The 27,167-nt window shown below is 34.4% G+C and overlaps 2 protein-coding genes across 2 annotated transcripts in view; one reads left to right on the plus strand and one right to left on the minus strand.

Annotated features, from left to right (window-relative positions):
• Nucleotides 1-10,743: 10,743 nt before the first annotated feature.
• On the minus strand, nt 10,744-20,475 carry LOC111047251 (cytoplasmic phosphatidylinositol transfer protein 1). The gene is made up of 8 exons (XM_039436652.1): nt 20,249-20,475; nt 19,181-19,407; nt 18,300-18,388; nt 17,721-17,728; nt 16,672-16,743; nt 16,002-16,100; nt 15,480-15,635; nt 10,744-13,214 (listed from the first exon to the last, which is right to left on the minus strand). Exons 1-8 carry the CDS (start codon nt 20,297-20,299, stop codon nt 12,972-12,974), a joined length of 945 nt encoding a protein of 314 aa, XP_039292586.1. The 5' UTR covers nt 20,300-20,475; the 3' UTR covers nt 10,744-12,971.
• A 5,502-nt stretch (nt 20,476-25,977) lies between these two features.
• The window catches only part of LOC111047252 (probable ATP-dependent RNA helicase DDX47), a 30,100-nt gene continuing 28,910 nt past the window's right edge, over nt 25,978-27,167 (plus strand). Inside the window, exon 1 of the mRNA XM_039436523.1 lies at nt 25,978-26,215. Within this exon, the coding sequence (XP_039292457.1) occupies nt 26,117-26,215 (99 nt within the window). The 5' untranslated portion in view covers nt 25,978-26,116. The remainder of the gene's footprint in view (nt 26,216-27,167) is intronic.

Consider the following 27,167-nt stretch of genomic DNA (forward strand, 5'->3'; position numbering starts at 1 on the left):
TATCAAATGAACAGGGAGACTGTCTCCTTTCTATTGATGTCTGGATAATTTTATTCGACCCAAAGTTATTTTTTAATTGATAATTATGTTCGTCAATGTCGAGACATTTCGAGCAGAAATCATGAAATTTACGACATGCTAGAAACTTTTTTGTTTCAAAAGATAAGTAGGTCGTGAAAGCGAGAAAGTTTCTCAGAAATAATTGAAATTACTCGGAAGATCGTATTTTGGCCTCTCAGGAGTTTCAAAGTTGAGGATAGCGGCTGAATGGGGTGCCGCCATATGCTATCAAAGCTCTGAGATCAACAAATTCAAAATACAGAACATTGAAAAATTCAGCAACTGCAAGCCAGATGATCATAAATAGTGAAAAGACAACCTCGCCTTGAATAATCCAAGCGGTGTTCCATTAAAGCCTTTCTAGAGGCAATCAGCTGCTTGCGTTTGAAATAATTCAGTCAAATAATCTTGTAAATTGCCAGCCTTTAGCATACAATTTGGTACACATGCATACCATGCAGCCACTCTTCTAACTTTAAAATTCCTTTGAGACCAAAATAAAGTGGCTGCATGGTATGAATAATCACATTTTCTCAAATTTCAAGCTTATTTTCAATTTAAGGTGAGAATGTTACTGGACTTAATTGCAGAGATTTTCATGCTCAATCTCCTCCACTAAATTTTTTTTCGTTGAATTATATCTGAGACCTGATATTGAAATCTAAAATTAACTTTGCATAGATGGGGCGGAGCTCCTGAAATTTTTAAAGATATGGGACTTGTGCAGCTCATATAGCTTATCATGACCATTTTAGGTATAAATTTGATCAAAATCGTTGGAGCCATTTTCGAGAAAATCGCGAAAAACCGGTTTTTGACAACATTTTCGCCATTTTAGCCGCCATCTTGAATTGCATTCGATCGAAATTGTTCGTGTCGGATCCTTCAGTGTAAGGACCTTGAGTTTGAAATTTCAAGTCATTCCGTTAATTGGGAGATGAGATATCGTGTACACAGACGCACAAAACTACTTTTTTGGACTCAGGGACCTTAAAAAGTATAGAAATTTAGAAATTGGGGTACCTTATTTTTTTCGAAAGCTATTTTCCTTACCTATGGTAAGGAAACCTATGGTACCTATGAATAGGGCAGGGAAAATAAAATCGTTCGAGATTACAGAAGGGTTGAATTGATAGAAAATGTAGAAAGATAGTTTTTCTGATTAATATTGACAAAAACCCAAAACAGCTGATTGATTGACCTGGCTCACACTTTGGCACTTCATCCGTACCGTCTTCAAATAAAAATAAGAATCATGCGCCTTCTACTCCCGTTGGAAGGGTGACCGCTTGAGCCAACTCCTCTGAATACGATTCATGAGTTGTAGAATCGCTTCCTTTGGTTTGGAGCCCACCTGAAATTGTAGGTCCATTCATCTCTCATCCGCCTCATTACCCACGCACAAACCTAGAGCTCATGTGGCAAAAAAAGAGTATGAAATAAATATGGATTTAGAACTTCTTGATAGCCAGATTCTTGGAGCTATTTTTCACTTGCATGTAAACAGAGCATAGTATTTAGAGTATTCTTCCCTCTATGATGGGACATACTAGTTGACAAAATTATAATATATCTCAATACTGAGCGAATCACTGGATATACCTGAGTACATCAAATTCATATTGAATTCGTATTTCCCTGACATTGATGAACTGTGAACCATTTTATTCATTTTATTTATTGATGAACCATTTTATTCATATACTGTAATTAAATGTTCAATCAACAAGAAGCAATAGAGTTATACTCAAAGCAATGATAAAAACATGTTTTCATGAGTAATAGAGAACTTTTTGAATCGAATTGAAATTGAATTGAATGTGTTGAAAATACTTTAGACCATCTTTAGGGATCTTGGAAAACTAGGACCACTCACAGAGAAAGATGCTAGAGGTCAGTAGACCTTCTTTAGGGATTAGGACCTCTCACAGAGAGACGGAAGGAAGGATCCCTTTTATTTTGTGGACCTCTTCATTTCATCTGGTGTAAAAAAATTCATGGATGAAAAGAAAGTAGGTCTTCTTTCCTGTGACAAAAAACTATAGATAACTGTTATGCTTGTAGTTTGTGGATACTTGTTGTTTTGCAATCCAGCTTCCAGCCAGTGCCATCGAAATCGGAAAGTTCTTTGGTTTTGAGAAAACCTTTCACGCAGATGCAGGCTGACCATACTGCCTTCCGTTCGCAAACGCCAAGGGTGGTAATCGACTTCTGCACCCTAATCCCCCACGTTCATGCCGATCACCCCACAAACAAAGCAATAAAACATCTCTGCAGGTGTTCGAAACTGACTAACAACACATTTGGTATGGAAAAGTACACTTGTATGAATAAACACATTTATTGTGCGTGTGGTCCATTTTGCTTCGCCACTGTATCGCGTAAACAAGTAAACAACACTAGGTACTGTATCTAACGGCAGAGACTTCTTCCCTTATCTTCCCTTATCTTAGAAGATCTTCTCTTATCTCTGCTAACGGGTATCTATATCACTATTATTTCACTCAAGATTGAGGCTGTGCACCTCGAAAATCTATTGGAAACTTTTGAAAAATAACCAGAATTGATTTATTTTTATTTGAAACTAGCAGTTAACCCGTGCTCCGCAAGGGTCTAAAAGTTTGACAAACTGAAAACTTGGAGAATTTAAAACAGGCAATTTAAAACGTTAGTTTCCCTTCAGTCGGGTCCACTTTATAATAACAGTCGAGAAAGATAGGAGAACAGCGTTGCCGATTCTCTGCCAAGCCACTGCCTTCTATGAAAGATAGCTGAAACCAGTATATCTAATGTATATCAACTGTTCATTCTTGTTAAAAATTATAATTTTTTTTATTCCCAAGAAATTAAATTTTTAAATGAATTAATAATTATTTTTCGTAATTGAGATTGAATAATTTGTTAATTAATCATATTTCTGCATTGTTGAAAATCAAACTAGGAACGTTTCGTAGCTGGGAAAGGATAGCGATATCTGCTTTGTCGAATGATAGACAAGGATAACAATACCAATGTTACTCAATACAGCAATTATAACGTGGACCTCACTATACTCGTATTTGACAAAGTGCCATTTGACAGTTCAACTATTGTATACGCTGAACACGTTTACTTGTAGATATGCTTGCATTTATCATAATGTTTTCATACGTGAACGATACATGAAACGAACAGCTGACATTTCTCCGTTTATCTGCATCCGTGCCTAGTTAGTCCAAGTAGTTAGTCAAAGCAATAAGTAAAGGAAGAAATACTTTCCTCACCTATCAATGATAGTGAGTAGGGCAAGGAAAATAAAAACCACTCACATTGATCGGTCTATTGGCCGCTTCACGCTTCCCAGGGTTTGGGGCTTGAAAGGAAATTTGTTGGCACGTTAGTGGTGAATGAAAACATCAGTTTGAAATGTTTGAACTGCCCGTTTGGAGTATTTTGAAACTTGTTGAATGAATAGTTTCCATTCACATCTACCGACCCCATGGACCCCATGAGCACAGACAGACACGTGTCAGACAGACACGTGTCAGACCTAAATTGAATCTCACAGAGGGTGTCTATAGTGAGGTCCACGTTATAATGGCAGTATTTGATTAAGATTGGTGTTTCTTTCCTTATCCATTAAATACAATAGAATAGTGATCATGACATATTATATCACAGTCTGGAGTACATTTTCTATGCGTTTGTTGGTAGCATGTGGGTCCATAGTTAAGTACATGTTATAGTATTTGATTAACATTAGTGTTGCTATCCTTGTCTAGCGGTATGTTGTTCTACCTCTGCAACGTTGCCAGATAGTTTTTTAACAATGTAGAAATATAATTAACAGAACATCCATTCTCAGTTATGATAATTATTTATCATTTAGTCCGGTTTCCGAGCTCGGTATTTAGCTGAGTTCTAGACTTTAAACAGCTGGAGTCAGAAAATTGGCTTTCCGAAACGGGTCATAGCACTACCCACTGAATAAACAATGTTTACTGAGGTAGTGGGCGTAGTCGTAGTTTTATGATAATTTTTTTTTTCTCATTTCTATAATTGAAAACGTTTTTCCTTGAGAAAATGAAACATTCCTGAATAATATTCAAAATAGCTGAAGCATTACACTATTTCCTCTTTATTTTATTCTGTGTACAATTCTCTAGATTTTTTCGAAAATTTATTTAAACGTGGACTGCGACTACGCCCCGTTTCGGAAAGCCAATTTTCTGACTCCAGCTGTTTAAAGTCTAGAACTCAGCTAAATACCGAGCTCGGAAACCGGCCCTAAATCATTGAGAAATATTTTTTCTCTTTGAAATATTATTGATTATTTCTAACAAGAATGAACACTTTAGATTAACTTGTATTATGAGCTATTCTCTATAGAAGGCAGTGGCAAGGCAGAGATTCGGCAATGCTGTTCTCCCATCTTTCTTTACTGCCTTTTCAACGTGAACTTCACTCTAGACCAATAGACTTCACTCTAGACCAGTAGACTGTCTACTAACGTTGACATTCAGCGAGATTTACTTTTAGCTGGATTCCAACAGGATTAGTGTCAGTGGAAGTGACCATTTCAGTGAGCATATTATTTACATTAGTAATTCGGTTCGTTGAACGAAATGCAAAAAAAATCAATTTAGAATTACTATAACATAATATTGTTTTGTATTTATTAAAATACACAATAAAAATATATCTATAAAGATAATTGCACTACATTAATCGGTGAAGCTTTGAACATTTCATCAGTAAATACTTTATTAATTCCTATATTTTATTAGGACACTCTTTTAGTACAATCTTTATAAATAATACTCAGAATATCCTTCTTCCCAGTAACTTCTCTATCAAAATGCTGGGTAATGAATAGAAAGACGTATTCAGGTGGGTTCCGAATCAATGAAGTGAGTTTTGAAGCGTTTTACTTCGTCAGGCTTCAAATATATGGGTGTCTTCTGTTTAATTGTTTTTTGTTCGTGAGCCAGATGCATTGATGTAAACTATACGAGCGAAATGGACGCTCCTCATTAGATGACATGCATTGATTTATCCCCATGAAATAAATTCCGTGCGTTTAAGGGCGAGAGACCACATTACGCGTTTCTTCAGGCGTTTTTAGACGAGTCGGCATGGGAGGAAGGTCCCCGATTGGTTGTTTGGGTTGCTAGTGGAAATCAGCTGATAATCACTCAGTCAATCAAAGAGCTTCCTGCCCTGTCCTGCTTTCGTCTGAAAACGCCAGCCTGTAAAAACACCTAATGTGGTCTGACGCTATCATAGTTGCAGTCCGTCTGAGATTGAAAACACAGTGAAGCGGGGAAGGTAGGATAGAAGGTAGAAGCAGAGAGAAACGAATACATACCATAGTTGTATTATTACGTTTAATATGTATAGAGGATGCTTTATCTCGAAAATTCAAGGTTCTCGAGATTAAATGGAAACTTAAAAAAAGTCCAAAATTTTGGGGGTGAAGTCGCCCTCTGGCGTGTCAGCAGATTTCAGATTAGATTCAGCGCCCAAAATACATTATAGAAACCATCGAAAAAAATTCTTTCGTGGCTGTTTCCTGAAAAACGACCATTGACTGGACTATAAGTTGTTATCCTATTATATTAAGCGAGCAATTTCTGTATATCTGTTATATTTTTATATCTGGCTATCTGGTTATCTTGTTAAATGGTTATTTATGTTCAACGGGTCTCGGAAACAGCTCTTACGATTTTTCAAGAATTCGGAATATAGTAGTTTATGATATCAAAATTCGATTGCACTAGGTCTCATCCCTAGGACCATCTCAAACATAGCTTATCTGATTGGTTCTACTAGAATTAATCAGGATTAAACTTTAACCGGCTTTTGTACAACTTGCCACTAAGTACCTGATTGAATTAGGTACAAAAATTCAACAGTTGAGTCATAATTTTGTCTCACACACATGCACTCGCTCACTCACTTCCATCATCAACAGACGACGAAATTATCAGCTGTTTTCCCAAGGATGGATAAATTCTTTCAATGTCCTTCAGCGAGTTTCCCCAGGGATGAGACCTAGTGCAATCGAATTTTTATATTATAAAAATTGTATTATACTATGTTCTGAATTTCGTGAGAATCGTTAGAGCCGTTTTCGAGATCCGGTGAAAGAGAAACATCTAAACCTTTAAACAGAAATTGCTCGTTTAATAGTATAGGATTTAGAATACCTAAACTTGCCGACATTATATATTGTATGAATAAATCGTTCCAAATTTGTATGAATGTTTAGGTACCAAAATTGCTATGTTATATATTATTCAACTTTTTATAAGTAACCTTAACATTAAAAAGCGAAGCTCCCCTTACTTATCTTTTAATATCCTATTAAAATATTGTCATGTAGTTTTTCCTGATGTAATGTAGTACTTTCTAGTCCTCCCGACAAGAACGGGTGCACTGCTAGTCTCAAAAATAATATCAAAAAGATACTTCATTTCTATTTTAAAAGAGATAAGAAACGATGGTATATATTTTGCAATATTATGAAAACAGAAAGAATTCCTCACAAGACCAAAGGTAAATAATGTCCTTTGGAAGATTAGAATGTAAGATGTGAATTTTATTGTCATACACTGACTAATGTTGAAAACTAAAGGGTTGGAGATTGGGGTAATTTGGGGGGGGAAGGCATTACACTTGGATTGGGGGGGCATGCGCCATTGCTCTTGGGGGGGCTCCCTGCCAACCTGTGTAGATATGCCGCTAGGTCTGCAGCGAATCAAAGTCTTCCACATCAATAGAGGAGTTCTTTGTGACACGAGTAAGTAGTCTTCCTTGGGGCTCCCCTAACTATTGGAATAACCTTATGCCTGTGAAATATCATAGAATAGTTCATTGTAAATGTTTATTATACTATGAAGATAATGTTTTATCCGTTGAATAATATAGCGTTAAAGAAGAGTTGATTTACTTGGAAAACATCATCAATCTGGGAGTTCGAACCCACTTTTGAGATTCAATTGTTACAAGATAAACACAAGAAACAGAAATACTATAATAATGAATCTCCATCAACATTGACTGAATAAACATAAAAATTCTCCAATACATGCGGGATCGCGTGTTTTCAACCTTCTCCCACCTTATCTGAAATTCATAGATAGCAAAAGTCTGTATTTCCTTTCGAATCATTTATAAAGTACTTAGAATGCTAATATCAGTCGATTATACTTTGGTCACCTCAGGACACCATTTATACATTTATCTTCTTCATTCATTGACCATCACTACTATTATTACTATTATTATATTATATGAAATAAAATGGTATGATTGGGAGAAGACAACAGGTATAGCACAAAACTGTCATTTTCCCATATTTTGATTAATGAAAGTTTATGGGCGAAGCATAATCTGACAATTTCTCAGACTATGACAAAGAATGAAGTGAAATAGTCAGGGTGACATTCACCTTATCAAGATTTCAGTTCATCAAGGATCAGCCCGGGTAGGTAACTCAGTACATCAAGTTTTCAGTACGTTCAAGTTCCGGTTGCGATTAGGAAGCTCAGAGGATGCACAATATCATTTAGTATTTATAAATATTTAGGCCTTTTTATTGATAAAAATTGTAATTGGAATGAGCATATTAACTCTATTAATAATATATTGTTATCTGCTATAAGAACATTCTACTACTTAAGAATATTTGCCATGTAATGTATTAAGGTTGATCTATTTTTCCATTATTGAAAGTAAGCTACAATATGGGATCACTTGTTGGGGAGGTATTTATTTCACAAATATCAATACACTTTTAGTTGCACAAAAGAAAATTATCAGAATAATGGCGCGTGTACCTAGAACAGAACATGCAATGGTTTTTTTAAACAATTTCATATTTTGCCATTAAGATATTTATATGTCTTTAGAGTTTTAAGAATATTTTTTCATTAGAGGAGGAAATGTTCAAAGTAATGCTAGTTTTTCTAGTCGTTTGAGATTTCAAAATAAGGTCATTCTGTTGAAGGCTAATGTTGAAGCTTTTCGTAGGTTTTTTACTTTTTGTGCTTTAAGTTTTATAATTATCTACCTTTCCATGTGTCCTCTAGTTTAAGTTAAGAATTTTTCTCAAGGAATTGAAATCTTGGTTGTTTCACTAGAAGATGTTGAGTTCTGTTGTAGATAGTATAGTTACTTTTATATTGTATTTTTGATATTATCATATTGCAGTGAATGATACATTTATGAAGGACAGTTTTATCTCTAGTACTCTTCACATATTTTTTTTCTCTGTATTGTAAACATTTATCAAGTTTTTATATAATTTTAGCTAGGCTCTAAGCTACTCTTTCTTTATTTTCAGTGTGATGTGCCTCAACACGTTTTTTCAAATGAGGTTACCTAACCACTTTATATTATTGCTTTGTAATGTTTTTGTGTATTATTTATTATTGTAAATTGTAAAGTGTGTTCAATAAATGAACTTGAACTTGAACTTATTAAAAACATTTTAATCCAGGCGCAAATGTCTTCCGTGGTCATTTTGGGTAACAGCCGTGGAATATGTCTCAATTTCTTCGTTAGGTCTAGCATGATAAGGATCGTGATGATAATAAGTCGAAATCACAAGCAAACACCTCGGAAACAAGATGGCTGTCAAAATTTTCAGGGTTTTGCTATATCGCTTGTATTTCAATAACCGTTCAAGATATTAAACTGTTTTTCTAGACGAAAATACTTTAAAAATCTATAAAACGCCTATTTTTTGTCAGTAACCTTAAAACCCAAAAAAACGTTTTTTCTATTTTTTTCAAATTTCATTCCATTATAACTTTTTCGTGCAAGAGATACAGATAAATTATAAAATCTATGAGATTTCCAAAGCTTCAAAATGACATCTAGTTGGAGGCTGTAAGTCCATATTCCACGGCTGGAGCGTGGAGCGTCATCGGAAAAAGAGAGAAAAGTACTGTTTGCAGTGGAAAACAAGCTAAAAACAAATTAGAAAACCGTGTAACTCATGACTCCTTGAAGGTACAGACTTGAGAATGGTAATCCTCCAAAGGCAGTTTTACATAATTGGGACTGGCCTAGTGGCCCAGGACACCGTAGGCCTATTCATGCACATTTTATAGGACCATTTGTTGGTAAAATGTATTTAGTCATTACGGTACAGATGCTCATTCTAAGTGGCCACAAATTGTAGAAATGAAAAACATCACTACTGAATTGACTATCTAATTCAATTAGGATCAAAACACATACAGAATATACAATGTAGCCTACTTCAGATAAAATTTTAAAGCTTTTTCCCATTGTTTGTGAAATTTGTTCATTTTATTTTATTTCCAGTAATAAGATTGTCCAAGAACTTTGTAAATAGCGTGTCCCTAGTCCTAGGCCTGGTCGCACAAAAGCCGGTTAAATTTTAACCGTGATTAATTTCACGAGAACCAATTAGAGAACGCCTTTTAGAAAAGATGGCTTCTCTGATTGGTTCTCATGAAATTAATCACGGTTAAAATTTAACCGGCTTTTGTACAACCAGCACCTAGAAATGTAGGCCTATGCGACAAAATAAAAACGTTTATTCACCAAACACAAGAGGTGTCTATACATAGCGCTTACGTGAGTAACACATTCTAACCTTTCACTATAAAAACAAAGTAAGGCGAATCAGCTGATGAAAAATCTCCAAAATACGTGAGAATTTGCTCCCGAGTTCAGGAGCATAAGATTATTCATATGAAAATGAGAAAATAATGCTTATGCCTCTGCCTAATGCTCAGTTTTTATTCATATGGCCCATTGTCTGATCTAGAATGATAAAACATAACTTTCATGAAACATAACCTCACTTTCATTAAAAATGCACGGTACTACGCAAATCAAGTCGAGGATCGACCAACATGTCGAGTTGATGCTCGACTCAGTTTCAGAGTCGTGAGACTAGAATCGACTGGTCTGAGTATCACCATTCGAAAACACTTACTGCGTCGAGAAGAGACTAGAGTCGCAGTCTCTCCTCGACTTGAGTCGCGCAAGGCTCAACTCACACGACTCAGGTCGAGAAGAGACTCGACTCTAGTCAAGAGCATGTGCTGTTTCCAAATGGTGACACTCAGACCAGTCGATTCTAGTCTCCGCGACGTCACCATTTGAGAGCACATGCTCTCGAGAAGAGACTCGACTCTAGTCGAGAGCATGTGCTCTCAAATGGTGACGTCGCGGAGACTAGAATCGACTGGTCTGAGTGTCACCATTTGGAAACAGCACATGCTCTTGACTAGAGTCGAGTCTCGTAAGTGTGAGTTGAGCCTTACACTATTTTTAATTTAATCACTAACTAGAGTTTAGTGCAGAAAAAACCAAGTAGGCTAATTGATATAGGAAAGTAGGGGATTTTATCCTCTAGAAGCCTTGTAAATTGAAATTTGTCTTCATCAACTCAGTTTGATTGAAGAATAGCTCAAACTCTGGAGAGAGGATAAATTTCTTGAAATATTCGGTATAAATTTACCGTACCCAAGTATTTTCAAAACTATTTATTCTTAATTTAATTTAATGCACGTGGAAGAAAGAATCCTTGTTCGCAACTTCAGATCAAATTCAATTCTCTAGCATCAATGAGGAAAATGTCAAGTGACTAATGAATATCAGTGTTGCGTCAGAGAGCTAAGAGCTAAGCTATGTAAAAATCGGTGGAATAATTTTACTATATTGAAAGATTTACTACATTATTGATTTATTCAACATATTTTTAAATTTTAACAATATTTTATATATGTATATACAGTAACAACAATTCAATTTTACCTTATTATCTGATCTACTGCAATCTAAAATTGAGTAGTTCGATAACCTTAACAATCAAAACCTATCAACACCTTTATAATACAAAATTATAAAACAGAAACTACACAGTAAATACAATTAAAACTAAATACAAAATTTGCGCAAATCTGAAACAATAGATTCCCAAAAAACCGACATGAAGAAAGTTGGAATATTATAGATTATACTCATAAAATTATAATTTTATAAGATATTTAGATTTTACATAGATAGATAGATTTTACTAATAAAATTATAATTTTACAAGATATGAGATTTGTCAAATACATATCATTTATGTTGTGAAACTTCTTTATATTATAAAAAGTCACTAATTCTGTTGTCAACACGGGTGAAAATGAATTGGTCATCATGAAACTGCAGTCCTCAAAATTTGCTTTATAGAGTAGAATGATTGACAACCGAATCAGTGTATTTCAAATTATTTTTTAATAATGACTTATATCCAGAAAATATTTTCTGTTGAACAAAATATTACAGTACCTGAGTTGAATAGTAGTCTAGGTATTCGTTGTGAAATTATTGTTTGGCCCCCTAAAATATGATGTATATTACCAGTAGCCTACTTTTACCAAATTTGTTCAAATTTTACATTCGGTAATTGGTTATTATACACTTACTAAAATAAGTAGATAGCATTTTAAAACTTGAATAGGACTATATGATTTCTTTACAGTTGTGTTGTGAGTGATATTGTGGTACTTTTCCATACTGAAAACACTACTAATATGAAATTGTCAATTACTTTTTATCGGCGAAAAAGTGGTTAACAATTTCAAATTAGTGTTTTCATTGTATGATTTCTATTTTTTCAGATAAAGTCGACATAAAAGCCTACAGTTGAACGCCCATATTATAATATATATTCTATAATAGGAAAAAAATAACAGTATGATCCATCCCAATTTAATAATGGCAATCTCATTTCAAGAATATATAGTACCAATTTACATGTCCTATATTACCTACTTTCATTTTTGGACGTACCTAATTAATAAAAAAGATTAAAAAATCTTTCAATTCAAATCGTACAACCTTGTACGTTGTAATAGGCCTTCACCAAAACCCAGAAATGAATTTAATCAAGTCGAAATTCTAGTTTAACCATCTACTATTAAGTCTTTATAACAATGATAAAAGTAATGTGTGAGTCGTAAGATTACATTAACATGTACCCTAATGGAGCATACCTATACTTATAAGAAATTACTTCATATTAAAGAAGTGAGATTTGATCGGTGTTAACGGATTAAAACTAGTTTAGATGTATATGAACAAAATTGATAATTTTAACAATTATTACTCTCGTAGGCCATATAACTTTTCGACAACCCACATTGTTATAAATTTAGACTGTTTTTTGAATTATTTGACTGCTTTGGATTTTATCGATAACAAGAAAACTCTATTGTAATAAATATATTACGATTTGAATATCAACAACTCAATACAGTACTCCTTCTTGTAAAAATTACATTTCAACAGACAAGTTGTAGACATGTGTCTGTCTGCAGACATTCCTAGTAGACACTTTTTAAAAGTCCATGTCACCGTTACAAAAATTCTTTGTTGGGCAACAGAATTCATGTTTTAGAGCATGTTTCAACACTATTTACCTTTAACGCTAATAAAGCTTAAAACAGTTTATAATAGTAGTAAAAGTTGGAAGCAAACATGAATATGACGCATTGTTAATTACGGTAGTCTTTAACTAAACCACGAATGGAAAACATTGATAAGTCATTTGATGACATCAACAACACATTTAGCAATAGACCTCTAAATTGCCAGGCTGCACTAACCGGGACCTAATTATCATTGTTCATTGGTCTTAACTAAATCACGAATGGAAAACATTGATGTCATTTGATGACATCAACACATTTAGCAATATACCTCTAAATTGTCCGGTTGCCACCAACCGTTACAAATGATTAGATTGAGATTTGATCGTGGTTTGTGCAACCAGCCTTTAGTAAATAGAACATCCAATAGATTATGGAAGTTTATTGAAATATTTATAATAATATAGACAACTAGACGTAACTGTTTGACAGTATAGTGATGCGATGCGGGATTGTGGCTTACATCGATTAAGACCATGAAAACCAGGATTTAGGCGAAGCTAGGGCACTGGTAGGGGTAGTTGGCGTTTTGGGGGAGGTAGGGGTGGGAGCAGGGGTGGTGGGAGTAGGCAAGTTGTCGGCCACTTTGCTGTTTGTCTTTCGGTGCATTTCACTCTCGTAGCCCCTGACGTCGACCAGGCTCATGTTGATCCACTCGTCGATCCATGCGAATGCCTGCCGATGCCCCAGCAGCAGGATGTCTCTTATCGACTGCAAACACAATTCAATTACACTACACATGTTATGAACATTAATAGATTTGTCTTACTTAATCATACACACACACACACTCATCACAAATTACAATTATTGTTGGCGGAGGAACAAAATTTGTTCAACCAGTAACAGCAACTCACCACCTCTTCAATATTATAATAAAGAATATGCGCAAACTGGGGTCATAAAGAGCCAGAAGGAAATAAAACATGATATGCCCGGAAAGTAATGACAATGACTTTTTCCGATTTAACTGTACATCTGTACATTTCAGAGTGCTGGGTCTGTGGGAGACAAGTGGTGGTGGTGGGGGGGGGTGTCTTGGGAACAAGGCCAATGCGATCAAGTTGTCTCACTCCTGCCGGAGAGTTGTCACGGGCATTTCCGTGAGAGGATATCACAATACAGGTGTGATAATTAACATATTTTTTTCTATTTTTTAGTGATAATAAATTAATTTTAACTAAATTCCTATTTCAGTGATAATACTGTGTAATAATATTTCTTCTATGTTTGGTTTTGAAGCATCTAAATTCAAAATCTGTTTTGTAAAATTATTCTAGGGCTGAAGATTTTGTGAAGTGTAAAGCTACAAGACTTGACCTCGGACTATGTTTCATTAAGTAATGAAAATGGGTCGTACTCGAACACCCAAGACTAATCTTCAATAATAAAATTTTATAAAAAGTCTGGGTCCTCGTCTTACTAAATTGCGCGAGGGAGCGCTGCATTTTGAGCTCTGACGCGTCACAAAAACGTCTCTCACCTCTGTGACTGAGTTGACTGACTGACTAAATGCCATTTTGAACTCGCCCTTATACTATATTATTATTATTATAAGATATGCTTATAAGAACTCTTATACTGGGTGCGGCAGGAAGGGTGGATGTTTTTAGAACAGATAGTATTCTGATTTGGGTAGTCGGATTGGGCCAGCTGAAGTGAACATGTGTTCGGTAGATCATACCATTTTTTCTAGTCATTGTGTAATCGGCATCATCGATTCGTGGAATGTGCAACATCGTGTGTTTACTTACGACAGTTTTGTGCGTAATAATGAGAGTATCATTACAGTTCAGCGCGAGTTTCATCGTCATTTCAATCTTGCGAGAAATGAAAATGTACCCACTCGTAACACCATTTTACGTTGGGTAAAATCATTTCGTTCAGTAGGAACAGTAATGAATAAACGACCACCAGGGGCTCATCGCACTGTACGCACTCCACAAAATGTGGAAAGAGTTCGGCAAGCCATACTCAGTAGTCCTAATCGATCTGCTAGGAGACATTCTTCTGAACTGAACATCAGTGATCGGTCAGTAAGGCGTATTTTACATAAAGATCTAGGATTTCATCCCTACAAAATGGCCATGGTTCAACAATTGAATCCTGGCGATTATGTAAAGCGGCTGAATTTTGCTCGAGAAATGGAGGCTATATTTGACCAAAATGAAAACATCATTTTGTTTACGACAGATGAAGCACATTTCCATTTGAATGGTACCGTTAATCAGCAGAACTATCGTTATTGGTCAGATGAAAATCCAACATTAATGCATGAGAGACCATTACACAGTCCCAAGGTGACAGTTTGGTGTGCTGTGAGCAGTATTTGTTATTGGTCCATACTTTTTTGAAGACGACAACGGGACCACTGTAACTGTAACCTCAGAACGTTATAGACAGATGTTCACTGAATTCTTCCTTCCTGAATTAAGAAGGAAACGTATTCCTATCCGGCAAGTATGGTTTCAGCAGGACGGGGCGACAGCTCACACAGCAAGAAATTCAATGGAAGCAATTCGGGCTGTTTTTCGTGGTCGCATCATTTCTCGGTTTGGTGACATTGATTGGCCTCCTCGTTCTCCAGACCTGTCCATGTGCGACTACTTCTTGTGGGGTTTCCTGAAGTCACGTGTTTACCAGCATAAACCACGTACACTTCAAGAACTAAAGGGAGCAATTCGTGAGGAAGTCGAACAAATTGGCAGGGCAATGTTAGAAAGAGTACAATTCAACTTCCGAGAGCGGCTTGTAAAGTGCATTGCTGAAAACGGCCGTCACCTGTCAGATATTGTTTTAAAACATTAATTTTCTAAAATTGTAAAATTATGTGAATATTGTTCTGTAAATAATTTTTTTTTATGCATAGGTAACGACATATTACTTTTTTGGAAACCGTTCATCCTTTCTGCCGCACCTTGTATTATATTAGAATATTTATCCTTATACTAGATAAAACAAATTCAGTCTAGTTACTTTATGTATAAGATCTTCTGCTTTGGTCTGTAGTCCCCACACTTCGAATGATGCACTCACATACTTGTATGAGCACATGATTGGTAATGTATTCTCTCGCCATCCCTCAGCTAAAGGTCCGCGTCCGGTTTCTTTTGAAACGAAGAAACGAGGATCCTGAAAAATAAATCCATGTTGATGAAATATTTTCAAAGAATGCCAAAAAAAGAATTGGTTAATTGCATTCCAATAGAGCCCGTCCTGCAATGCACGATGACTTAGTTCAGAGTTTGATTGTACTCTACAGAATTTAATGAATTAGCTTCATTATACACAATCTAATCTTCAAAGATAAAAATATATTCATGAAATAATCCACGATCATACAGGTCAATTCATAAATTATAAATACATGATTTAACAATATCCTCCACAAGTACGCATAATAATGAGTTTCATACTTTGCCAATCAAAGGATTAAATAATATTATGCTGAGTGCAAATCATTTCATAGGAAAAAGTTTAATGCCAACATTGTCTTACCTCTTCTTCTTTGTAACTTTTCAAAGGTACTTCATCATAAGCAATGTCAACGAATTCCACAGTCCTACTTTTAAGCTCCTCTTCGTCCAAATTTAAACACTGAAAAATAAGAGCCTATGGTAGTTTAAAATACTAACTTCCCAAAGTTTAGATGAATGACTTTATTGATAACTTTTCGAGTCGAGAGAATGTCCAATAATTACCGTTTTAATGACTGAAAAACAGAGGCCTGATTATTAGGTTGATGAGGAAAATTCACGATCTGTTTGATCTGTAAGATACGGTAGATGTATGAACAAATTTATTCTGCTCGAATTAATTCATGAAATAAAGACAACACACAGGATTGAGGCAAAATTGACTCTGTTTTATAATGATGAATTATCAATGACGAACAAATTTTGCTATTGTTTTTTATAACAAAAAAGGTGAAATGTTCAAAGAGCTATGAATCTCTAATCCTATTAAATCATTGATGGAGCTACGAATTTATAAAAATAATTGAATGAATTTATAAAGAACAATTGAAGCGGCAGTATCAAATGAGTTCATTTTAGTATTTTATAAAGAAATAAACAGTTTTAATAGGTGCGCAACGTGAGCTCAAGTTCTGAACTACATCACTCAAAATTATTTGACTAGAATGAAGTGGATGCAAAAGGATACTCACATTTTCAGAAGACCCATTGTTGTTTTCAAACTTGGTCTGAATTGATATGATAAATTTGGGGATGAATGAGCACTGTAATAGGAGAAAAGCAAATTAATTCAAAAACATCAGATACGTGAGGAACAGGGTGATTATAATTATTTGGATGAATAGGACTCATTCTAGGATTTTTCTTCTTGAATTGAAATCATTTATAATTTCGAAAAATATGAATATTTTTGAAAATTAAAATCAAAGGAAATACTATGACATTGGCAGTATAGAAAGTTTTTTAGTTTCTTAAATTTGATTGACAATTAACATTTTGCTATTCTCAACTTTATATCAAGTATGATTTAAATGTTTCATAACCAATAGAAGTTTACTAGTTATTTGAATTTAGGGCAACTCTGTCAAACGAAACTTTTCACTAAAAATGAATAAAATGATAATAAAAAATGAACAAGAACATTTTTATCGAATTTCATTTTCGAATATAGAATTTCACTACTTATATAATTGAGTCCAGACTATTCTATATAGCAAAATTCTGACTGTAATAAATAATTCAATTTTCCAGCTCTTCACCTCGTTTTAGTAGTTTTTATTTCTAATATTATTGAAAAATTATTCATAATAAAATAGAGGTGGAGGTCAAATTTTAACCGCCATAAGTTTGATAATATTTCCTATGGAGGTTAATTGGAGTAAAATTTGTTTATAATCCAATAACACTATTTGAGAAGCATAACCTTGATATTCTGAATCAACCAATGAAATTGTAAGGTATTTCAGACTACCATTGGAATAGCATGACTATTGATCAAACAAAGATTTGAAAGAAATCTTTATCTGACCTTCAACAAACAAATGAGCTCTTGCCATACAATTATTTCACCAGCCAGTTGTGCAAATGATAATTACAATCGGGAACACATATGCCAAATTTATTGCTTGAATAGTTTAGTTTCACGCTATAAACAAGCAAAATCTACAGTGAATATTTATATTCCAGTTAACGTTGTAAAAATAATGTCGATAATTAATTAATACGATAAATAATAACTCACTGTGTATTCTGAAGTCGAGAGTTGCCAAAAATGACGGAGCCGGATCATGAAAAAATAAATTAGAATCAGAAAGGCAACATTATAGTTTGAGAATTCAACTTGGAATGATTGAAAATTATTATACATTTTTTATACATAGTTTTAACAATATTTGGATTCACATGAGAAACCTGAGAATTTTACTGCCGAAACCTTGGTAGGTACCGGAGCAGTAACTGGAATATTGAAACAAACACTCCTTAATATCAACGTTTATAGAAATATTATATTCGGATTATTAAAACTTCAAATTGTCGTGGAGGGGCACACTAATATTGGAGTGTGCACTAATGCGGCATCTCCACATTTCGCTAATCCTCTATATCCTTGATTCCGAAAAAAATCAATTGTTGTATAGTTATTTCATATTATAATTTAATCTATTATTTTGAAAATAGATCCACTACACTCGAGACAATTATTCTAGGCTAGTCAAAATCATCTAATGCCATCTTATTGATCTTAACCTTCTGTTCATAATAATAGATTCTAAAGAAAAGTCAACTCAAAAATATTATGATCAACAAACAATAGGCCTACCTGTTATTGTGAAGGGGTAATAGTTCCAAGCTTTTTCGGTCACGTAGAACACTTTGGGAAGGAATGACTGGACCCAGTATGGCAAACGACTGCAATCATTTGAATACCGTAGTTGAAAGTAAGAGAAGGCAAGAGACACAAAGTCAAAAGTGGGTATCAATTTACTGAAACTAGATTAGTAATAATAAATAGATTGATGAGATATGTTTTGGATCAAAATCTTTTAAAAATGAAAGCAGTATCATTGAATAGCTTAACAGTGAGTTTTCGTTCTTCGTATCTGGTTTCAATAATTTGGAATAAATATAGTCTTCACCTGGGATGTATAAGTTTCTAAGTTATCACACCGTTTCATGATTGATCGTTAAGTGTATAAATATTAATGTTTGTTAAGTATGAATATCCGTTTCATGATTGATCGTTAAGTGTATAAATATTATTGTATGTAAAGTATAAATATCCGTTTCATGATTTATCGTTAATTGTATAAGTATTAATTTATGTAAAGTATAAATATTATGTCACTGCAAACAAGGTGTGATGATGATCAGTAGCACCTATTAGCTCATAGGAAAGTATGAATTGAGACCTACATGATGATCATACTTCTCTCCGAGAAGTGTGATCATCATCAAACAAGAACAGTGAAGAACTTGAACATCCCAAGATGCAGGATGTGAAGTACCCAAGACTTGTTTTTAGTGATGGCACTGTGAGGTTTTAACCTGTTGCCAGAGGAGATTAAGGAATTGGGTGACACTAATTTTAGGAGAAGAACAAGAAAGAGCCTTACATCCAAGCTACTGAACTCTGTAGAGTGGTTCCTACAGGATCAGAGGACAAGGTCTGAATCACTATGACACAGCCTACCTAGCATCAACTGGTCATTGACAACGAAGCGGTCATAGAGTAAAGCATTTATGCCTAGTCCACACTTGACCCATTCGCTGGCCCAGCCTGCGATTCGACCTGTGCCCGATGAAGGCCAGCGGTAGCCACTGTTGGCATACCACTCATCCACACATTGGCGCAGGACAACGTTGGCCTTCGTTGAGCCAATATGTAGATGCGGCATCAGCATGCTTCTGCTGTTACGGTTGATGTAGGCCTATTTTCAACATGAACTTTTTGAAATTGCCAAAGAATCTCAAATACTGATCTCAGTAACCTATTGTAAATGTAGCGACGTTATGGACAAGCTAAAGTATAATCCCATGAAATAAATAGAAAATAATTTAAGCAATTATAACATTTACTCAGGATATGATAAAATTCACAATCAATAAATCAATATAGCCTAAATAAATAATCCAGTTATAAATCTTTAGACCTTTAATATTTTCTTGTACCAAGAGGTACCGGTACCGTTACAAAAACATTAGGCTACTTAGAAATATGATTGTTTTCCAGTGCTAGCCCTAAGGATGTACTACGCCTTACATGATAAGGGCAGGGGACTTGATGACAGTAGCTTTAGCACAAAAATTAGGAACTCGTTAATAAGGTCACCATTCTACTCTGTGGGAGAATACTTTGTGGCTGACAGATACATAATGATACACACACCCTCTGAACCTAAGAATCTAATGATTCACTCTCTGAATTTAAGATAAGGGACAAATCTGATGCGTTTTCGAATCATCTTGACAAAAAATTTAAAATTTTATATCTGAGTAGAAATTATTGAAATCCATTGGTATGGTCCCCAACCATGTGTGCAGGATACCAAAGTAATAAGAGAAAGTGAAAGTATTTCTTGCTGCTTTGATAAAGTAACAGTAAAAAGCCAAAGACCACCAGCTGTCAGAAAATATGATCAAATAATTATTTGGCTTAAGGATATAAAAAAAAACTTGAAAGATATTCCAAAAAGGTTGCCATCGGCTCTATAATTTGCATCATTGCTGAATAATAAATCAATTAAAGGGCAAATCAAACAACGATCTCACCTCTTCCACAGTCAATGGCATGCATATCCTGTATTCTTTGTTTAAAACCATTTTAATTTACACTTCAGATAGATGTACAATAATTTCAATGGTCATAACCTATTTAAAATTATGTATTCTTTGCAAAAACACAACTGGAAACTTTGAATGTGGAAACGCAAATTGCAATAATTTGAGAATCAAAATCAAAAGCAGAAGGTAAACTTGAATATTTCACTATTACCAACAGAAGATAATAAAAAAAAGTCAGCTGAGATCCATTCCTATGTTCAGGGGTTCAGAGCAGTATAGTCACGTACAAAAGATACAGCCACGGCAATTAGCTTTCCATTCGGCGAACCGACAGTTTATTGACGTCACTATAGTGAGGTCCACGTTATAAAGGCAGTAAGAAAGATAGGAGAACAACTTTGCCGATCCTATCTATGTCTAGTCAATGCCTTCTATGAACGGTAGCTGATACAGGTTTATTGATGTAATATTAACTGTACATTCTCATTTGAAAAAATCAAATATATTCTATTCAACAAGAAATTATATTTATAAATAATTTCATAATGAAGATGAAATATTTTGTTAATTATTTATTAATTCTACATTGTTAAAGGACAATCTGGCAACAGAGCAGAGCAAGAAAGAGATAGCGCTATTCGCTTCATTGAATGATAAACAGTGATAGCAATACCATTGCTAATAAAATACTGCCATTATAATGTGGACCTCACTATTATATAGTGAGGTCCACGTTTTAATGACAGTATTTGTTCAACTTTGGTTTTGCTATCCTTGTCTATCATTAGACAAAGCCGGTGGTACTATCCTTTTCTCGGTCCACAACGATGCCAATTATGTTTTTGACAGTGTAGAAATATAATTAATTAATGCAGAGAATCGACATCGCTATTCTCCTATCTTTATCCACTGCCATTATAACGTGGACCTCACTATAGTGACATCAATAAACTGTCAGTTTGCCAAATCAGAACGCTTGTGATTTGTGTTCATTGTTTATCATGAAACATAAACACCTTAAATAATACCATAATATCGGATCACCAAGCTTCACTCATTATTTTTTTTATAAACTATTGATGAACAGAGCACAATTCTTTAAAATTATCAGGGAAGGACTAACAGGCACAGCCCAAAACCGTTTCTTTCCAAGCACTATGAATTACTGATTCTTTATAAATTTTAAAATTTAAAATTCATATTTATAAATCCTTCTATACACTATAAATAGTCCAGAAAGTAGGTTATGTTCCATACACTTGAATGCAGGTTCAATTTTCAGTCCAAACATCTAAAAACGAAAAAGTTCTAATTTGGATTATTTACAAACCAAATTGAATAAAAAATAGCACTCACTAATCACTTAAAATTGTTACATAATGAATAACTTTGAAAATTATGATACACTACAGTTCAGAATGATTATCATGTCATGTCAACGAATCAGATTATTTTGATCGAGTCAAGTAAAATCTCTAGATAATATTTTTATTGCTGATTGATAACACAGCTGGAGATAATTCTGTCTCCCTCACACACACATCCTTGTCATGTTTTAACAGACCACGAAATTATCATTTTCAGCGAAATTTTTCAAGGATGAATAATTGTTATCCTTTCCATGTCCTTCAGTGAGTTTTCCCAGGGATGAGACCTATGGTAGTGCAATCGAGTTTTTATATCATGAACCTACTATGTTCCAAACTTTGTAAAATTGTTAGAGCCGTTTTTGAGATGAGTTGAACATAAATAACCAGATATAATAATATAAACCAATATACAGAAATATTGCTCGCTTAATATAATAGGATTGTCATATAATCAAAGTTCACTTTAATCAGAAACCCATTATGGTGACTGTTAAGGTACATTTTCCTTTATGCAAACTTATCCCACGCCAATCACGACCGGGTCGGGCTCGAACAAAATGACCGACTGCTTCTGTGTTAAATCATGGGAGCGTTTTCGTTTATGCAAATTTTTCACTGCGGACCAAACGTATGTGTTCGATTGTGGCAGCACTCTTCAAGAAGCAGTCTCTCGGCCATCCGCAGGTAATTCCAACTTCAAATATCTCACAGAAGATCCAGCAGGCAACAGTTTAAGAAAAGACCGGGATAAATTTAAAAATGACTAGAAGGTTTAGTGGAGTTGATGATGAAAAATTGATTGAAAATATCAGAGAATACAGGATTTTATTTGATCACAATTTCAAGAATGTAGAAATATAATCAAGAAGAACAAATTTTGGGAAAAAGTCACTGCAGATAAAGCTGGTGAGAGAGAAGAATAATTCTATCGTAGCCTTGGCTCAGGTTGGTGACATTGCGACCCAGCCGTGCAAACGAAAACGTTTCATCCGCAGACCGCAGATTTTCAGCCATCTTGAAATTGAGCCCGACCCTGTCGTGGTCAGTGAACTCTATACTAACTGGAAGGGGCTGTCCAATGCTAAGCTACAGCCAAAAGTGTGTAAGGCGGAGTGAGTGAGACAGGCCTACTGTGTGGGATTCCCTTCTCTCTCGTACTCATACATTTAAGCAGGTTGTTGCGGCTCTTGAGTACGATTTTTCATTTTTAAAGTTGAAAAACGGATTTGAATGAGTATTAGGGCTATCAGTATTGGATCACAACCTTTTCTCTTAAATATTGTGATGTATTTGTCGTAAAATGTGTAGAATTGAATAAAAATACGACCGAGAAATGGTGATGTATTGTGTTACATTTGGATGCAAGAATGGGCATGTTAAAGGAAATGAAACAGGTAAGTCAAACATTTTTATTCTATTAATTAATTTGAAGAAACCTTTTTGTTTTGCATACATTTCCAATACTTTTTTTCTATATTAATCAGTTTATTTGACCAAAAATAAAACAACAAATTTGGTTATATTCCTAGTATACGGTGATAGTCTCTATGCTATTTGAAAATTTAGGCCTACTTTATACCATCTAAAATAAAGAAACATAGTTGAAGAACAAATTAATCCTTATTCAAAAAAGAATAAATACAAAAAATGATTAATAATTCTGTGTTATCATCATGAGATGACATAATTATTATTTTAGGTACCTACTTTCATTTTGAAAAATATGATATTGCAATCAGCTGAATTGTGATTAATTTTTTGAACCTTTCCATTTCAAATAAATAATCGCTGTGGCTACAGTTACGGTAACCGTAGCTCGTATTGAGTTCCGGTAAACATTTGAGCATGCGTGGCTACCGCTATTTAGATGTGCATTGTGGTGCTTGTGGTTTTTGGTCACATGGTTATGATTTCTAAGTAACTAACTAACTTCATTATTAACTAACTTATTTCTAACTAGCTTCATTGAAACGATAGGTTATCATAACCATGTCACCAAAAACCATCAACACCACAATGCACATGTAAATAGTGGTAGCCGCGCCTGCGCAAATGTTTACCGGAACGCGAATGGAGTTACGGTTACCATAACTGTAGCCACAGCGATAAATAATCGTTCAATTTACAATATTATAATAATAATTATTTAGCATATTTTACTGTTTGCTTATCATATGGTCATAATAATAATAATATCGAGTGACCTGGCTGGCTCAGGTCTGGTGTCAGAGTTTTCAGGTTGCAACTGATCAATTTCAGGGCCTCTGACATGACCTAACAACTGCTATTTGGCAGCCGGGACTGACAACTTAACGTGTCCATCCGAAACACGGGAGTGGCCCGAGATATGGTCATAATTATAATACAATTGATATGTTTCTTCATAGATTTCTTTGCATCATTTCTGAAACTCCCACACTTACATGATTTGAAATGTTATCAGAATACCTATTGCTATCATTACATATTCAATAATCCTGTGTTATTGAATCATCAAGAGTCCACATAATTCATTTTATTTACCTACTTTTATTGTAAAAATATGATATTGTTATCAGCTGAATTATAATTTATTTATTTTTGGAACCTTTTAATCTCAAATTGTTCATTTTACTCTGGTAATTATGTAGCATATTTTACTGTTTGCTTATCATAGTCATATAATATAATAAAATGTTTCTTCGTTATTTGCTTCATTTCTGAAACTCCCACTCTTACATGATTTGAAATTACACCAATGCACACCTACATAATTCTACATTCATAGCCTGCTGTAAGTAGGCCTATATTATTAACTTTATTTCATTAAACAATAAATCATGAATCTTTCCTTTAACAATAACAATAAATCATATAATCCAAAAAACAATAGTATATCCTATCAAAATAAACATCAGACTGTGATAGTTTCAATTAAACACAACCCTCCTTTGGACTGTGTACAAACAAAATTCGGGATTGGAATAATAAGGACTATGAGCCGGTTTTTCCATTCCCAATCATTTCATGACAGTTTATATTTGTCCTTGTTGAATAAATAAAAATTAATAAATGATACGCTTCTCTGAAATCTGGCCCCAAGTTATTCCCTTGCTTGTGAAAAGTTTACATTACTAAAACTACTGCAGTCACAATCATATGAAAAAAATTTTTTCTTTATTCATATTCAACCTATTTCATTATTTTTGCTCTCAAAAAGTTAACAATAAACTCCTTAATAAAGGAAAAATAACGCTTCCATGGAATAAGACATACAATATAGAAATAAAATAGAAATTGTAACTGTGCAATGCATTTTTCCATAAGAGCCAATGTGTTAAAAATTACGAATCCCACAGCAATGCGGGTTGCCTATCTTCACCAGCTGCCTCACTTTCTTTGTGTTACTAGTCCATTCCAGTTAGTATAGAGTTCACTGGTCGTGGTTGACATTGGATAAGTTCGCATAAATGAAAATGTACCTTAATGCATTGATATATAGTATATATATTGATATATATATATATAGTATAGATATTCTCTATATCAATGCCTTAATGTGACGTACTCGTTGTATTTATTTGGTCGCGATCTTAGACCAGTTATAGACACGCCCAGTCGTATATTGAAAGTCTATAAAGCCAACATCTACTGCCAAATCGCCCCATCGTGACGTCAGCATCGTATTGAAATTTTTCTGTAAAGTTTGTAAATCACATAGATCTTATCTTTCTATGTTGAGACTGAAACCTTTGACTATAGAAAGAAGTCAAAGCTCTTTTCTATAGTCAAAGCTGAAACTGTGATATTTTAAGAATGTGCCAAGAGAACAAAAAGAGACAGTCACTAATGGTTTATTATCATTCAATTTTTAAAACAAAAACTACTAATTATCTATTCAAGCTATTAGCAGACATGCTGTACAAAATATACATGTTTTTTGATTATATTCATACTAAGGTATTTTGTTCAATTCATTTGCCAGAAAATTCAAGACAAGCAACCTTACAAAACGAAACTTAAATAGAGTTAGTTAAACTAAAAATTTGAAATATATCGCCAGCAGCAAGTTCTTAAAAATAATTATGAGTTCTTAATTATATAATTTTAGTTTTTTATCAATTTACTTCCATCTGAAATAGACACAATCTGCTATGGAAAAAAATGTGAACAAACTCTAAAGAAAAGTTTTCCATACGATGCTGACGACACGATGGGGCGATATGGCAGTAGATGTTGGCTTCATCGACTTTTAGTATGGCGCGTGATCTACTTGAATAATATTAGCGGCTACTGCCGTGTCTGTAGTCAGTTATTCCCTATTCCAAGTCCTAAAGTTTCCATTCTGCCATTCCGTTTTTCCGTTTTAGGTTTTTGTCCTGACTTCAAGCCTCACTGCCTCATGGCCATGGCCTCATGCTCATGCCATCACCAAACATTAACGTAGTAACGTGTGCATCTGAAAAATAATATTACATGTAGAATTATTATATTTATTTTGAATAATATGGCAACTTCTTCTGAAGATGAATTAGAAAGGGAGCAAAGTGTGGCTGTTAGCAATGTAGTTGCTGAAGATAATGACGGAGTAACATTCAAAGATTTGGTATGTTTCAACTTTGGGGTTAGGTTTTTCAGATTTGCTTGCTTTTTCCGTTTTTTCATGATTTGTAATAATTAAACTTCAACTGTATTTTTATTTTCAACTTACAATACTTGAAAAATGTAATCTTTTTTCACAGCAGTATTATTCTATAAATCTAATTTCTTATTCAATGCTAAGCTTACTGTGAGGTGAAATGTATGTTTATCACGTGGCTTTGCAATTTAAAGCAATATTTCTTTAACATTTTGGACACAAATCAAGATATATTCAGCCTAATCTTACATTGTATTCTATGTACTAAACGACTTAAAGTATTCAAGTACGCCGGTGTAAGTGTACGTCCAGTGCCAACAATCCAACATACAAGTCATCAAATTTTTGGTTGGGATCAATTTTGGGTGAGGTTAGTAAGACTAAATTATTTTTTTAAATTCATGATGAGTGACCGCCGTTTATCTCTTGTGATTTTGCGTTCAAAATGACATACTAAATCGATCCCAACCAAAAATTTGATGACATGTACGTTGGCAATGGGCGTACACTTTAGCCAGTACGGCTATACATAACTAGAAATAATGAAAGGTATTTGATAAGCTTTTGTCGGCCCTTTACTCAGCATAATGTGAGTTTTGAGCGTAATGAGCTTTCTGTGAGTATAGCCTAAACAGTGTTAGGTAACTTACTACAAAAGACTAGATTCATCAGATTTTAAAAATTCATCATTAAGCCAAAGTACCGTACTTACTTATTCAAAATAGATTCTTAATTTTGGAAAGAGGGAATCTCAAATTATTTTTTTACTATAAATACCTTAGGTCTTCGTTAGACTATGAAGCCAGGACGCACAGCCAGCTAGGCAACCATGTTACACAGTCAACTTACTTGCTCCATCACCGGTCACTGTTTCTAGAATAGGGCAGCCATCCTGAAAGCCACATTTTGGCTGCTAATT

The sequence above is a fragment of the Nilaparvata lugens genome, chromosome 10, assembly GCF_014356525.2.
Source record: "Nilaparvata lugens isolate BPH chromosome 10, ASM1435652v1, whole genome shotgun sequence".
NCBI lineage: Eukaryota > Metazoa > Arthropoda > Insecta > Hemiptera > Delphacidae > Nilaparvata > Nilaparvata lugens.

What these genes read in the sequence shown, in the direction of transcription:
- LOC111047251 (XM_039436652.1), bottom strand. Translation starts at nt 20,299, where the DNA reads ATGGTTTTAAACAAAGAATACAGGATATGCATGCCATTGACTGTGGAA. An exon ending in CGCTTCGTTGTCAATGACCA is followed by an intron (nt 18,389 to 19,180) that starts GTTGATGCTAGG and finishes AAATGATTGCAG; the next exon opens with TCGTTTGCCATACTGGGTCC. An exon ending in ACAATGGGTCTTCTGAAAAT is followed by an intron (nt 16,101 to 16,671) that starts GTGAGTATCCTT and finishes CTTATTTTTCAG; the next exon opens with TGTTTAAATTTGGACGAAGA.